Source organism: Ictalurus punctatus, chromosome 18, assembly GCF_001660625.3.
Source record: "Ictalurus punctatus breed USDA103 chromosome 18, Coco_2.0, whole genome shotgun sequence".
Taxonomy (NCBI): Eukaryota; Metazoa; Chordata; class Actinopteri; order Siluriformes; family Ictaluridae; genus Ictalurus; species Ictalurus punctatus.
The window spans coordinates 6,552,167-6,566,789 of NC_030433.2; the positions used below are offsets into that span (position 1 = coordinate 6,552,167).

Consider the following 14,623-nt stretch of genomic DNA (forward strand, 5'->3'; position numbering starts at 1 on the left):
TTATTATTATTATTATTATTATTTTCAGGAAATATTTTCAGGCTACAAAAAATTGAGAAACCCCATTTTAAAGAACTTTTTTTATTGTCATAAAAACGATTATACCATAAAAGGTAATTAAATATTTTTTTCCCCCACAGGTCCTCATATAAGATTATAGTTTATAGTTTAAAGTTTAATATGAGTTAGATATGATGTTTATCATGCTTTGGCGAGCCCCGCAACCTTCACTGCGTCAGCACGTACAGTGCGTGCCCCACGTGCCGGATGTTTATGTCTTACACTTCCGCTACGTCACCAGAGAGACAGGCTGGAGTCGTCAGATGAAAACAGACTGTTGCGCAGAGGAAAGGATGCTGCTGATGGGGGAAAACACACACACATACGTATTAGCGACATTGTTATTATTATTATATTAGTGACACGGTTTAGGGTTATAGCAGCGCTCACAGTTAGCTTTTGTTTGCTTTAGCTAGCTAACGGATCTGTTAAAAACAAAGCCTGGTGTGTGACGTCACGGCAAACCTCCTAACGGACTTTTTTTTCTCTCTCTCTGAGCGGACAGGAAGGAGCGCTCGAGCCGACCGCCTTGATCCCGCCCTCTGCTTTCCGCTCGAGCGCCTGACGTCACGGCAGGACCCTCACGCGCCGTGCGCTTGTAAACAGATCCTCCCACGTGACCGAGTGAGCAGCGCGCGAGCCCAGTCGACTCCCGCATTGTCCTCTCCGCCTGCGGGACAACACAAAAGGCAAGAAGGGGAGGGAAAAAAACCTCCAAAACTAAACAAACAAACAAAGGCGAGAGTCTTACAAAAAACAAACAGGTACTTGAGAGAACAGGTGGAGAGGAAAGGAGGAGAAGAGAAGAAAGAATGAGGATGAAGAGAGACGGGCTTCAGCTTCGTACGGGCCGGAATCAGAAGTGTGCGCGAGATGTTTATTTTAATCCACGACTGTTGTGTAGTTTAGAGTTTGACGGTTTTCTTTAAATTGACCTGACGTAATAACGGATGCGCTTCACCACGACGTCGTCATCGAGCTGACATCCGAAATCAATTCGTTATTTATTTGTTTTTCTTTATTAAAAAAAAAACAAAAAAAACCCGGGGTTTGTATTGTTGTTGTTATTAGCCGCGGTTAGCTAACCGTCCGATGTCATTCACAATGGAGGAGTCTTTGGAGTCCGGTTGGGTTTCAGTTAGGCCGAATGTCTTCGAGGAAAAAGAGAAGCACAAATTCGTCTTCATCGTGGCTTGGAACGACATCGAGGGCAAGTTCGCGGTCACCTGCCACGACCGGACAGTGCAGAAGCGCAGCGCGGGGGCTCGGGACTCGGTGGCCGAGGTGGCGGAGGGAGGCGGCACGCTGCTTCAGGACAAACGTCCCGTGGCGTCGAAGAGCTCGAGAGAGAAATCCACAGATAAATCCAACAAGCACGCGCGAAGCCCGAGCAAAACTGCCGCGCTCGCTGACATCGAGGTTCTCGAGCCCGCGTCCGTCGCCGACACCGACGCGCGTTCTCAGGACGACGCGGACGCCGGCGTCCCCGTAATCGTCGACTCGAGCTGGGCCGGCCTGTTCTCCTTCCAGGACCTGCGTGCGGCTCACGCGCAGCTCTGCGCGGTCAACTCGGACCTCGAGCCGTGCCTGCCGCCGTTCCCCGAGCACGAGCATCAGTCGGCCATGTGGTCAGTGCTGTTCGGCGTCGCGGAGGTCACGCGGCGCGACACGGAGGCGCTCTGTTACCAGCTGCAGGTGTACCTGGGCCACGCGCTGGACACGTGCGGCTGGAAGATCCTCTCCCAGGTGCTGTTCGCGGACGGGGACGATTCTGAGGAGTACTACGAGAGCCTGAGCGAGCTGCGGCAAAAGGGCTACGAGGATGCTCTGCAGCGGCAAAAGAAGCGCCTTCACGAGGTGAGACCCGCGACAAAAGTTCCTTTACCGCCGAGAGAGAGGGGGGTGCCAAAACATAAAGTTGGAAGGGAGTAGAGGGACACTAGAAGAAAATGCATTATGGTACGTTCTGGAAGAGTTAGCTTGAGTGTCAATGCTGAGCAAAGCTGTGAACTTCACAGCGCTTCGTGACGTCATAACATCACAGTAAAATTTGCATGCAGAAGTCTGTCAGCTTGTTTATTCAAAACCCACGCAAACCCGAGCAAAAACAAACGTAGCTTTAAACCACGTACGAATGAAATTATTCGTAAAATTATTCGCAGGAGCATTTACGCAAGGTACCTGGTTAACGCGACAATCCAAAAAACCATTCGTATATGATCGAGGATTACGCGGTCGAGTCTAAATCGCTTCTTTTTGTTTGTTGTTGTTTTTGCTTTTTTTTACACACGTTCAGTGAACATTTTGTCATTTTTCGTAGTAACATCCTGGAAAAAAGCGATCCACGAATTAAGACAAATAAGACCGGACATTTGATCGTGGCGTCCTATAAAAGGAGGAAGGGTTATTGTGTCTGTTTAACCAACACGCTGCGGTGGCTGAGCTGCGTTAGTGGAAGCTTCAGTGCATGTCGCTCTTAGGAGGCGCTCTTTCCCTCTGTAGTTGTTTTCAGCTCCCTGTGAGCTTCCCCTTAATGGAGTTTTGTGGTCGTCGGTAAATGTAAATTAGCACGGATTACACACACGAATATGAAGAAAATCAGCAGAACTATCATATCATGGTAGTCGAGGACATTTCTTCGATGCGTATCACTGTATATAATTTAACAAATCAAACAAACTGTCCGCAAGACTGTAGTAAAATTAACTGTTTAAAAAACCTTGTTAAACTGAGTTTGACGATACTTTTCTTTACTTCCTGCTAAGACAAGTAAGTTTATTTTTTTAAATTACGTCTAATCAACAGTATCAGTTCAGTATCATTTAATCTGTAACAATTAAAAAACGTAAACAGTAAATCGCCACACCAACGATTTCTCCAAACAGTATCACGTAAATCATTTATCACGCTATCGATATTATATCGATATATCGGCCAGCCCTAGCACAACTTATGGCACGTATGGCTTTAAGCTTATTAAAAGATAGATACACCGCTGCTCTTGATAAGCATACACGATTCAACTCATCTGTTAATAATCAGCTGGAGGAAGTGGGTCAGAGCTGGGTTTTTTTTATCTTTACACCCGATCATTAATTGACGATTCAGGTGTGTTACAGGACAATTTAAAAAAAATAATAAAAAATTTCCTCGATCTGCCCATAAAAACTCCACAGTTCCTGGAAATTCTGGCTTTGTTTATGTTTGTGTTGTTAAACTTTAACGGTCGGCGCCAGACACCTGATACACGTTTAACGTGACGTGTCAGAGCAGATCTCATCTGGACATTGTCAATGGTCGCGTTCCAAAGGTGGACCCGCTGCTTTTAATATTTAATCAATGGACCTGCAGACCTTCGGTGTCGCGATTTCATCTGTGGAGTACAAACACAGCTCCGAAAACAGAGCGACGCCGAACAAAGCCTTAATTCATAGCACGCGGACCGTTCAGGTGAAAAAGCGAACGTACAGGAGCGTTCAAGTCAACGCTAGAGACGCACACAGCTCTGAATGGGTTTTTGTGTTGTTTTTTTCCTCAGAGCCCCTGAGCTGCCATCTGTTGACCTTTGTCTCACTGAAACCTGATCTGTTCTGCTGCAGTCAGCAGTTTGCGCTGAGCCGAGGCCTGCGTGAAGTGAAGTCGACCGTTTGGGGAGGGGAAAAAATAAAATAATCAGCAAGAGATTAGCTCTGTATGAGCATGATTGAGTAGCAAAACCGTTAAAAACGAGCCAGAACATAATTAAGAGGCATAAATTCTGGCTTCCTGGTCGGGAATAAGACCAAAAACGATGATCACATAACCGCATCCTTTTGTTGTACACGGCGTTCTTGTGATTCCGAAGCAGCTATTTTAATTTTCAAAAGCGATAAAAAATAAACGTACGTTTATAACGGTTATATAAGCGTAAAGTAATTTCCAGCCGTTGTTAAGAATCGACGTTGTCTGTGCTGTCGTATTGCTGATTCTGATTGGTCAGAAGGTGGATCTGGCAGTAGATCCGGCTACAAGGCAAATCACGGGTTTACAGTACTCTCATAATGTGCTAACAGATTAAAAACCACATGTAATTGCTGATACCGCGACGTTTTCTGTGTGTGGGGGGGGTTTTATTTAGCGTTTTTGGAAGGAGTCTCCAGTGTCTGCGCGTTGTAAGTGTCAGACCTTAACCGCGAGGGAACGGCTGTTTATTGCCGCTATAACGTGAGCGATGACTGTAACATAACTATAGATTAATAAAAAGTACTTTTCGTTGTTCGTTAATAAGTATTTGGTGTGGACGTGGTGTCGGTTCCGAGTAGCGGCGCTTCTTAAAAGCCCAGATGAAGCGATTCGCCGTGTCAATAATTAATCCGACGCTGACCTCGTCAGTATCGCTCTGACCGATTACACATTTACGCCTCTATATTTGGTCCGCTGTCCATACGAAGGTGTGTTTTGTTTTGTTTACAAATTATTAATAAACTCAAAGTGCTTTATTGATCTCGTGTAACGTCTGGAGTGAAGCAGGTATAGATCCAAGGCCGTGGATATTAAACAGAAACCCACGTCCCGCTCTGAACAGTCGTGCAGCAGGTTGTCCTGACGTCCAGCGTTCGGTGTAACGGAGGGAGAATCATGGTCATATCAAGGCTCTCCAAACGGGAGTGAGCGATACTGACGAGAGAGAAAGAGTGTGTGTGAGTTGTGTATTGTGTGTGTGTGTGTAAAGAAGAAAAAAGGGGCTGAGAATGTGACTTGGCGTCATGGACATGTGAAGAGAATCAAAGCTTCGAGGGTGTTTAAAGTAACAAAGACAGGAAGACATTACAGCAGGGTGGGGAAGGTTTCCAAACAGGAAGTGACACCGTAGTTCTGAGTGTGTGTTGGCTGGTGAGGGCACCCTGGAAAAGCAGAGTTTTTTTTTTTTTTAAATATTTTATTTAAATCTTTTTTCCAACCACCGCCTAAAACAGGAGAATAATAGCGGGAGTGGACGAAAAAACATCCAAAATGGCTGCTGTTCATTTGACTGGATTTCGTTTAACGTTTGAAGACCAGGTTTAAGTCCAGTTTGGGCCTCACCGACCGCTTGCCTTCGCGCCGTTCTTCAGAGGAACAGCTCAAGAACTTTCCGCCACTTTCTGTCGTCAGCTGTTGGCGTCAGATCCAAGCAGGCTTGTCCGTCAAGAGCCGAGATTTCCCAGACTCCTCCGGGATCGTCTGCAGGACCACTGTCAGCTTGGCAGTAAAGTGGTTTGTTATCAAGCGCAGCTGGGATTGGCTGATAGCGTGAAATACGCCACGGCCGGCGCCGCTCTCGGGAGCCAAGTCAATATTTAGAGCGTTGGAATTGTTGGCGTCGATTTTTAAACAGTTTACGCCGATGCCTTTATGATGGCATGCAGAGCTTGTGATGGATTTATCAAATATATGAGACATTTAGACATTAGAAATAACATATGTACATAATTTCTCTCTCTCTCACCCTCTCTTTCTGTCTCTCTCTTGCCCTGATCGATAATTGTAAAAACTTAAATATCTTCAGCAGAATTTCCTCTTCATCTGCTTTGCGCTTGTTCTAAACTTTTCCGACACTGGAAAATCTTCAGGGCAGAGGACTGTGTGGTTTTCCCGGTATCAAGACAAGCTGGCGTTGTTGTTTTTTTGTCTTATTAACTTCAAAAGAGAGGCCTGGTGAAAGGAAATTGACATTCCACAGCATTATGCAGTCCATACAGGATTTATTTTATCGCTCAGGCTAAAAACGCTCGATTTTGCTGCGGCTTTTTTCAAACGTTGAGCTTTTTTGTGCATTATTTGTGGAAAACTACTTTTTGCACAAAAACGCAATCGCAAAAAAACATTTGTCTTTTCGTGGCGATGCTCGTTGGTAAACGAGACCTTGTAGCTTCGGTTGAACGCGCGTCGTGACGCCGTCACGTGACATGTCTCGGCCCTGACCTGCGGAAAATCTGCGGTAATTCTGAAAATTGTCCCAGTTCATCCGAATATCACGGAGTTTGTTTAATTTTGCGATCGTAAAATCGTGAAATCCTGGAGGGACTGTGTAAATGTGACTATAAATGGATGAAAGTATGTTGTATGTCATACTTTTAATAAATAGAAATGAATAAAAAGCATGAACACTATCTGATCCTATAATGTATTCGTCTGTATTAATGCACATAATCAGCTAACTAGCTCAGTGTATGTTATTACATGATGTTTTTGTCCTCATCAAAGATATAAGACTGCGTGTGCAGCACGCTGGAGTTTACTCGCACAGTGGGCTAGTGGCGGATTTCTGATTCGTCCATAACTGAGAGAACTACAGAGAAACAATGTGTGTGAGAGAGAATGAGAGAGAGAATGAGGGAGAGAGTGAGGGAGAATGAGAGAGAGACAGAGGATGAGTGAGAATGAGAGAGTGAGTGAGAGAATTAAGGAGATAAGAGAGAGTGAGGGAGAGAATGAGAGCGAGAGAGAGTGAGAAAAAGAATGAAGGAGAGAGAGAATGAAGGAGAGAGAGAATGAGAGAGAGTGAGAGAGAATGAAGGAGAGAGAGAATGAAGGAGAGAGAGAGTGAGAAAGAGAATGGAGAGAGAGAATGAGAGAGAGTGAAGGAGAGAGAGAATGAGAGTGAGAGAGAGTGAGAAAGAGAATGAGGGAGAGAGAGAACGAAGGAGTGAGTGAGTGAGAGAATGAAGGAGAGAGAGAATGAGTGAGAGAATGAGTGAGAGAATGAAGGAGATGGAGAGAGTGAGAGAGAATGACAGAGTGAGAATGAGAGAGAGTGAGTGAGAGAATTAAGGAGATAAGAGAGAGTGAGGGAGAGAATGAGAGTGAGAAAGAGAATGAAGGAGAGAGAGAAAGAGAGAATGAGAGAGTGAGAAAGAGAATGAGGGAGAGAGAGAACAAAGGAGTGAGAGTGAGTGAGAGAATGAAGGAGAGAGAGAATGAGAGTGAGAGAGAGTGAGAAAGAGAATGAGGGAGAGAGAGAACGAAGGAGTGAGAGTGAGTGAGAGAATGAAGGAGAGAGAGAATGAGAGTGAGTGAGAGAATGAAGGAGAGAGAGAATGAGAGTGAGAGAGAGTGAGAAAGAGAATGAGGGAGAGAGAGAACGAAGGAGTGAGAGTGAGTGAGAGAATGAAGGAGAGAGGGAATGAGAGAGAATGAGTGAGAGAATGAAGGAGATGGAGAGAGTGAGAGAATATGAGAGAGAATGAAGGAGAGAGAGAAAGAGAATGAGAGTGAGAAAGACAATGAAGGAGGTAAGACAGAGTGAGGGAGAGAGAGAGAGAGTGAGAAAGAGAATGAAGGAGAGAGAATGAGAGAGAATGAGAGTGAGAGAGAGTGAGAAAGAGAATGAGGGAGAGAGAGAACGAAGGAATGAGAGTGAGTGAGAGAATGAAGGAGGTAAGAGAGTGAGGGAGAGAGAGAGAATGAGGGAGAGAGAGAATGAAGGGGGGAGAGAGAATGAGAGTGAGAATGAGTGAGAGAATGAAGGAGATAGAGAGCCTGAGAGAATATGAGAGAGAATGAAGGAGAGAGAGAAAGAGAATGAGAGTGAGTGAGAGAATGAAGGAGGTAAGACAGAGTGAGGGAGAGAGAGAGAGAATGAGGGAGAGAGAGAGAGAGAATGAAGGGGGGAGAGAGAATGAGAGTGAGAATGAGGGAGAGAATGAAGGAGATAGAGTGAGAGAGAATATGAGAGAGAATGAAGGACAAAGAAAGAGAATGAGGGAGAGAGAGTGAGAATGAAGGAGAGAGAGAATGAGAGAATGAGTGAGAGAATGAAGGAGGTAAGACAGTGAGGGAGAGAGAGAGAGAATGAGGGAGAGAGAGAGAATGAAGGGGGGGAGAGAGAATGAGAGTGAGAATGAGTGAGAGAATGAAGGAGATAGAGAGAGTGAGAGAGAATATGAGAGAGAATGAAGGACAGAGAAAGAGAATGAGGGAGAGAGAGTGAGAATGAAAGAGAGAGTGAGAATGAAGGAGAGAGAGAATGAGAGAATGAAAGAGAGAGTGTGAGAGAATCGGAGAGCAGAGGTCTGTGTCTAGTTCAGCCTGTATAATTTGACTGTCTCAGATTGTTAGAAAAATTCTCTCTCTCTCTCTCTCTCTCTCTCTCTCTCTCTCTCATGGCAGCTGCTGTTGTAGGATCAGCTCAGATTAGCTCCCACATAAGCACTCGTGCTGCTCACAGAGCAGACTCTGATTTAATGTCAAACATTTCATTGTGTTCAAGTCTTATTTCATTTACAAAAAGACAAGTGCAAAAAGCCTGACGCTGTTTAATTCGACGCAGCACGAAGGAAACACAGAAAACGTGGCGAGAAGCTGCTCTCCATGATGACGTCTCAAAAAACACAACACTCGCACGAGCGGGACCAACTCATACGCCTGGTGAAAACGTTTGGAAAGTGTGTTTCACAGCATATCCCTGACGTGTGAATTTAACGCGAGGGTGGGCACAGCTTGTGCGACCTAAAACAATATCCATGTGTCATAAAAACAGGAGCCACAACCTCACACACACTCGCAAGGACAGAAAGGACATTTAAATTCGCCCGTCTCGATGTCCATCGTGACATTCGGAATCTATCGGCGATCCCCGATACTATCATCCCGGGCCTAGCGTAGGCTTAACGCTTACATTAAACACAACTTGTCCTTCCTCCACGGCGTATCCCGACCCTTCTCTGCGTTAATCACCTGAGCTCCCGAACCGTTCCCAAACTCGGCTTCGACAAAACACACATTCGAAAAGATTGTAAGCTCTGTTTTTTTCAAAACCTGTAAAAAGTGACCTCATCATCAGCCATCAACATGTGGAAACAACGCTACTGGACACGGTATGAGTACAAGCACATCTTTGCCCGTCATTCCTCTTAGTGGAACGGCTTGTCCAAATCCCTGGCTGGAAGAAAACAAGCAAAGGAATGGATACAGGAAATGATGAAATGGTGGAACAATACAGTGCATTGAGCCTTTTTTAATTATTTCCCAAGAATAGATCGCCATTACGTAGACGCAAAACAGACAGTTAGCATGCGTTTTATGCAGTGATGTCGCCTAACTTTGGGAGGGAAAAAAAATGATTTGTCCGACTGCTGCTGCTTACCGTATTTTAGTCTCCTAGCTACGCGTATCTTTGACCCTCCTCCAGAAATTAAACGCTTCCTGAGTTGCGAAACAAAACAAAAACAAAACCCACCGGATGCTTCTCATACTGTATACTTAGCGATGATTGATTGTTGTATTGTATTTTCATATTGTTGCCGGAGCTTTGGTTCACCCCGAACTGAAACACTGAAATACTCCGACGCTCAGACGCAACGTCGTCGCAAACAGTCCGTGATCACGTGACCGCGCGGCGCAAAAACATCCCCGTTCGCAACATAGATTAGAGCCCGCTTAGAAACTCGCGCCTCCCGTGGGAATTTTAATGCTGTCCGGACGCGAGAGTTTTTATCACTGAGTGACGTGTGGGGGGGAAAAAATGGACAAAACAGACATCGCGCTGATAAACTAATCCAGTCCGTATAGGGCTAAAAAAAAATCTGAACAATAAGACACGTGAGAAGCGTAAGTAAGGAGCAAACCCTTGTGTTACATTTAATGTCGCCGAATGTCCGCAACTCAAGTCAGTTATATATTAAGGTGTTTTTTGGAGTTTCTGGTGTCCATTCAGGTTTCCTTATATGCAAATAAAAACAGTTTGGATATAAACAGGTGGAAGGAATCCTCAGAGCGGAGAGGGAAAGGAGTACACGTTCGTCACGTTTGAGCACGCTGCATTATCGCTTAAACACTTTGTGCTTTAAACTGCTTTGAGATCAGTGCAGAAGACAAACACTGTGTCTGAACCAGGGTTAGCTTCAAATACTTCGATAAAATATCCATGGCTGAATATTCAGTCCTTTTTACTCAGGAACGTATTCAGTCACGCGACTCGAAAGCGTACCTGATTCAGATCACGTTCAGAATCCATGTTTTACCTGCACGTTCGGAAGAATTCTGATGTTTGTTAGGTAAGCGTGTTCTTATTTTGCTTGTTAGTAGTGAGAAGTAGTGTTCGCTCACTGCTTATACACACTACCGGTCATAAGTTTGAGGACACTCGACTGAAACGTTTCTCACGATGTTAAAAAAAGGTGTGTGATTAAACGTGTGAGATTGTGTTGTAGACAAAAAAATAATCATGCCAACGTATTCATCTCTTTCATTAGAAAACTAACATTTTAAACATGTTTTTAAACGGACGACTCGGAGAGGAATATTCCGAAAAGCAGCCGATAAGTGTTTGGCGTCGGTGGGAACTCCTTTAATACTGTTTAAAAAGCATCTCAGGGAAATTCCTCAAGAAATCGGGTGAGAAAACGCCAAGAATACATTTCTGGAAATTCTCAGCAAAAAGGGCGTCTACTTTGAAGATGTTAAAATACTAAATTATTTTGATTTACCTTGGATTTTTTTTATCACGACATAATTCCCATAGTTCCATTTGTGTTATTCCAGAGTTTTGATAATTTTATTATTATTATTATTATTATTATTATTATTATTATTATTATTCTAAAACGTAGAAAAAAAATAAATTGAGTGTGTCTAAAGTTTTGACCGGTAGTGTATTTGAATTGTTTTATATATTTAGAGCACCATGTACAGGACAGCCGCGACGGAGACACTGGACTGCTCCCGAAACATCACAACACTCCTTTATATAAAGAATTCGGACGTTACAAATGATCTATTAAATCAATTTCTCCCGTACTTTTTCCGTACCACTTTTCCTACACGGGGTCGCGGGGAGCCTATCCCACCGAGCACAAGGTGTGGGACACCCTGGACGGGGTGCCAACCCATCGCAGGGCACGATAGCACACACGTTCACACGCTACGGACGATTTAGAGATGCCAGTCAGCCTTCAGAGCATTTTTTTGGACTGGGGGAGGAAACTGGAGTACCCTGAGGAAAACCCCGAAGCATGGGGAGATCATGCAGACCCCACTCCGGCGGAGGCGGGATTCGAACCCCCACCAACCCCGGCAGTGTGAGGTAAACGTGCTAACCACAAAGCCAAGAAAGTTGAAAGAGATCACTATAGGTTATAAATATGTTAATAACAGTGATAAGATCATGACCTGCTTTTATCAGCCTGATGGAGGATATTTTATGGATGCACTAAACCGACCTCAGATTAGCATTACGGCGCTTGTACGGAATCATTCATCCTTCTTTTCCACAGACGTGTGTGTTAGAGAGAGAGAGTGTGTGTGTGTGGAGTAGGTGTTGTACAGTATAATAAGCTGTTTTTTCTGCCCATTTTTGGCATTTTGCCTGCTGTGCGTTTACACACACACACCCGCATGCTGTGTTTTATGACTAGATGATATTTAATGTTTGCGCAGGTGGATGCGATGCTGCATGTTCAGGCAGGTCAGGTACAGGTGGACCTCAGAGGTGGGGATTCATGTCCTGGTGTCCATTCATCGAGATGCATGTAAAGCAGCCGACGGTTCAGTGCAGTATGATTTTAGATTTAGTGATTTGATGTGGTGTGAGATGATGCTGTGCAGTACAGTGTGGGAATCTTCATTTTTTTGAATATATATATATATGTAAATATATATATATAAATATATATATATATATATATATATATATATAATGTATGTATGTATGTCTGTATATATGTGTATATATGTGTGTGTGTGTGTGTGTGTGTGTATGTATATGTGTGTGTATATATATATATATATATATATATATATATATATATATATATATATATATATATATATATAAAATATGTATATTTTAAAATGAGTCTAAAATAATACCTTTTGACATGGCATTCGAGCCCCGTCGGAAAACTAGTTCCGAACACGCACGTTACTGAGTGTGACAGGTATATAGGCCACACCTTGTCATTATGACTGACAGCCAGAGAGGCCACGCCTCCTTATTGAGAGTTCACAGAGGACATGCGTCCTTCACCTAGAGCGACAGGCACACTGGGGCAAAAAAGGGAGTTGCATACCCACTGTAAGTACCGAGGAGGTAAAAGTGTGGCGTGTTTGGCTTTATCTGAAATGACCTTTGACACAGCCGGGCTGCGAGCTCCCCCTCTCCACGGCGACCAGCGGCTAAGGTAAACAGAGGGAGCAGTGTTGGAGCTGAATCAGCCAGTGTTTCCTCTCTGAGAGCTCTGAGAGCTAACTGCATAGTGTGTGTGTATGTGTGAGAGAGAGAGAGAGAGAGAGAGAAAGCAAGCAAGCAAGCAAGCAAGCAAGCACAAGCTTAAGAAAGACTAAAGAAAGAATGGCCAATTCACACCAAAAGTGCTTCTGGTACATTTTTAGTCATGTGTTTTACAGCACAGATGTGCTTTCTTTTTTAACCGTTATGATCCACACCAGATCCTCTAGGCACATGACGTCTGTAAAAATACCACCACATCTGTCCTGGTTTTTTGGAGGGTTTTTAATTTTTTAATTATTATTATTATTATTATTTTATGAGCTCTGTCTGTGGTTGTTCTCTTGTGCATTGCATACGAGTGAAGTGCAGACGTTCAACATTAAACAACTGTAAACGGGTAAAAAGTACTCGTTAAAAATTGTCATATATATATATATATATATAAGCATGAGATGAATAAAACAGTTCCAGATGTGCTGTTCAGGGTGGTAACAGTGACTCTGCTTGATGACAGGCCACATCACACCACTCCATCTTTGATTACTATTCCTATAACATCACACACACACACACACCAAGTATCTTATTCTTTACGTGTACTCCGGTGAACTTCAGTTGTCCCTGGTCCTCCATGTTCCTTAGGATTTCTGCAAAGAATGAGTGTGTAAAAAAGAGGGAGGCGGATGGAGAGGTGGAGAGAAAGGGAAATGGGACGAGAGATGAAAAGAGCGTGGGAGAGAAGAGACGGGATAATAAGGTAACAGGATCAGAGCGAGGGAAGAACGAAAGATGGATTCGGGAAGGGAGGGAACGAGAGGTATATTGAAAGACGGAGAAAGAGAACGACCGTTCATTGAGCACAGAGTTGAAGAGATGAATATCAGTGTGGAGAGAGAATGTGGAGAAATCCCTCGTTATTATGAACGCATGTCATTTCAGGCAGGTCTGAATAGAAATAAAGCATTTTAGTGTTTGTGTGTGTTGTGTAGGTGTGTGCCTTTTAGCAAGCTAAAGAAAAGTGGTGGCTAATGTAATGTTATAACGTATGGCCAGCTGGCTAGCTGGTTCAGCGCATTCAGTTTTAAATGCGGTCACAACTTGCGTCAAGTCAAAACAAAATGGCCGCCCACAGCATCAGAAGTAAACAAGGTAGCACTTCTTATCTTTAAGTGAGATATACTGTATATGGGACACCCTTTATATATAACTGCGAGAATGTCTTAAGAACACTTTCTCTCTCTCTCTCTCTCTCTCTCTCTCTCTCTCTCTCTCTCTCTCTGTCTCTAGCTGTTGGAGAAGCAGCGAGGCATGGAAAGCATGGTGGAGCTGCTGCAGTTGTACTCGGAGCAGGACGAGGCGTACGGCGATCTGGTGGAGGCCACCACTGAACTCTACCACTACCTGCTGCAGCCCTTCAGAGACATGCGAGAGCTCGCCATGCTGCGCCGACAGCAAATAAAGGTCAAAAACACACGCTCCATAAATATTTAAAGATGTACTCCGACAAATCTGTTTACAAACACAAGCGGGTTTAATACATGCTCATAATAGATGCCCTGTGCATACAACAATCAAATGCACTCATGTACACACACACAGAATCAATCACACTACTATTCGCACATCTCCTTGTGTGAAGGGACCGTTTTTTGTCCATTAACTTTTTTTTTCAGTAGTAAAATTTAAGACCATTTCAGTTCCTGTTTGTAACACTACAAAAGGTGGGAAACATCAAGGGGGGAATACTTATGCACAGCACTTTTGTTATCGTGACATGAGATATCGCGTCCTCATATTCGCCACTCCTAGCGCCCGGTGCTCGTACACGTTTATCTCTTTCCAGATTTCTTTCTTTAATTTCATTTCAGGATACGGTGTTTAATCTGAGTGGTCATGACCTCCTGTTTGCGCCGGGTTGCCATAGTGACCTTCATAAGCTACTGGGATCATTTTATTAAGGGCAGTGTGTGACTGGGGATTGGGACAGAGAGAGAGACTTAACAGAGATGGGATGTGAGACACACCACCAGAGAGAGAGAGAGAGAGAGAGAGAGAGGGAGAGAGAGAGGATAGAAGACACAGACAGGGCAGAGAGTGAGACTTAACAGAAACAGGATGTGAGACACACCACCAGAGAGAGAGAGAGAGAGAGAGAGGATAGAAGACACAGACAGGGCAGAGAGTGAGACTTAACAGAAACAGGATGTGAGACACACCTCCAGAGAGAGAGAGAGGGAGAGGGAGAGAGAGGGAGATGCATGTGTAGCAGTGTGATATAGGACTCCTGATAGTGGAATGTTTGTAGGATTTATATGGAATTATCATTGTAACCAGCACATGACCTGATTACATTTTGGAATTGATCCAAATAGG

At 44.0% G+C, this 14,623-nt stretch overlaps 1 protein-coding gene across 2 annotated transcripts in view; it reads left to right on the plus strand.

Annotated features, from left to right (window-relative positions):
• Nucleotides 1-315: 315 nt before the first annotated feature.
• jmy (junction mediating and regulatory protein, p53 cofactor) overlaps nt 316-14,623 on the plus strand; it is a 36,164-nt gene continuing 21,856 nt past the window's right edge. For both annotated transcript variants that reach the window (XM_017493004.3, XM_017493005.3), the window contains exons 1-2: nt 316-1,917; nt 13,538-13,711. In XM_017493004.3, coding sequence (XP_017348493.1) covers nt 1,153-1,917; nt 13,538-13,711 — 939 coding nt within the window. In that variant the 5' untranslated portion in view covers nt 316-1,152. The remainder of the gene's footprint in view (nt 1,918-13,537; nt 13,712-14,623) is intronic.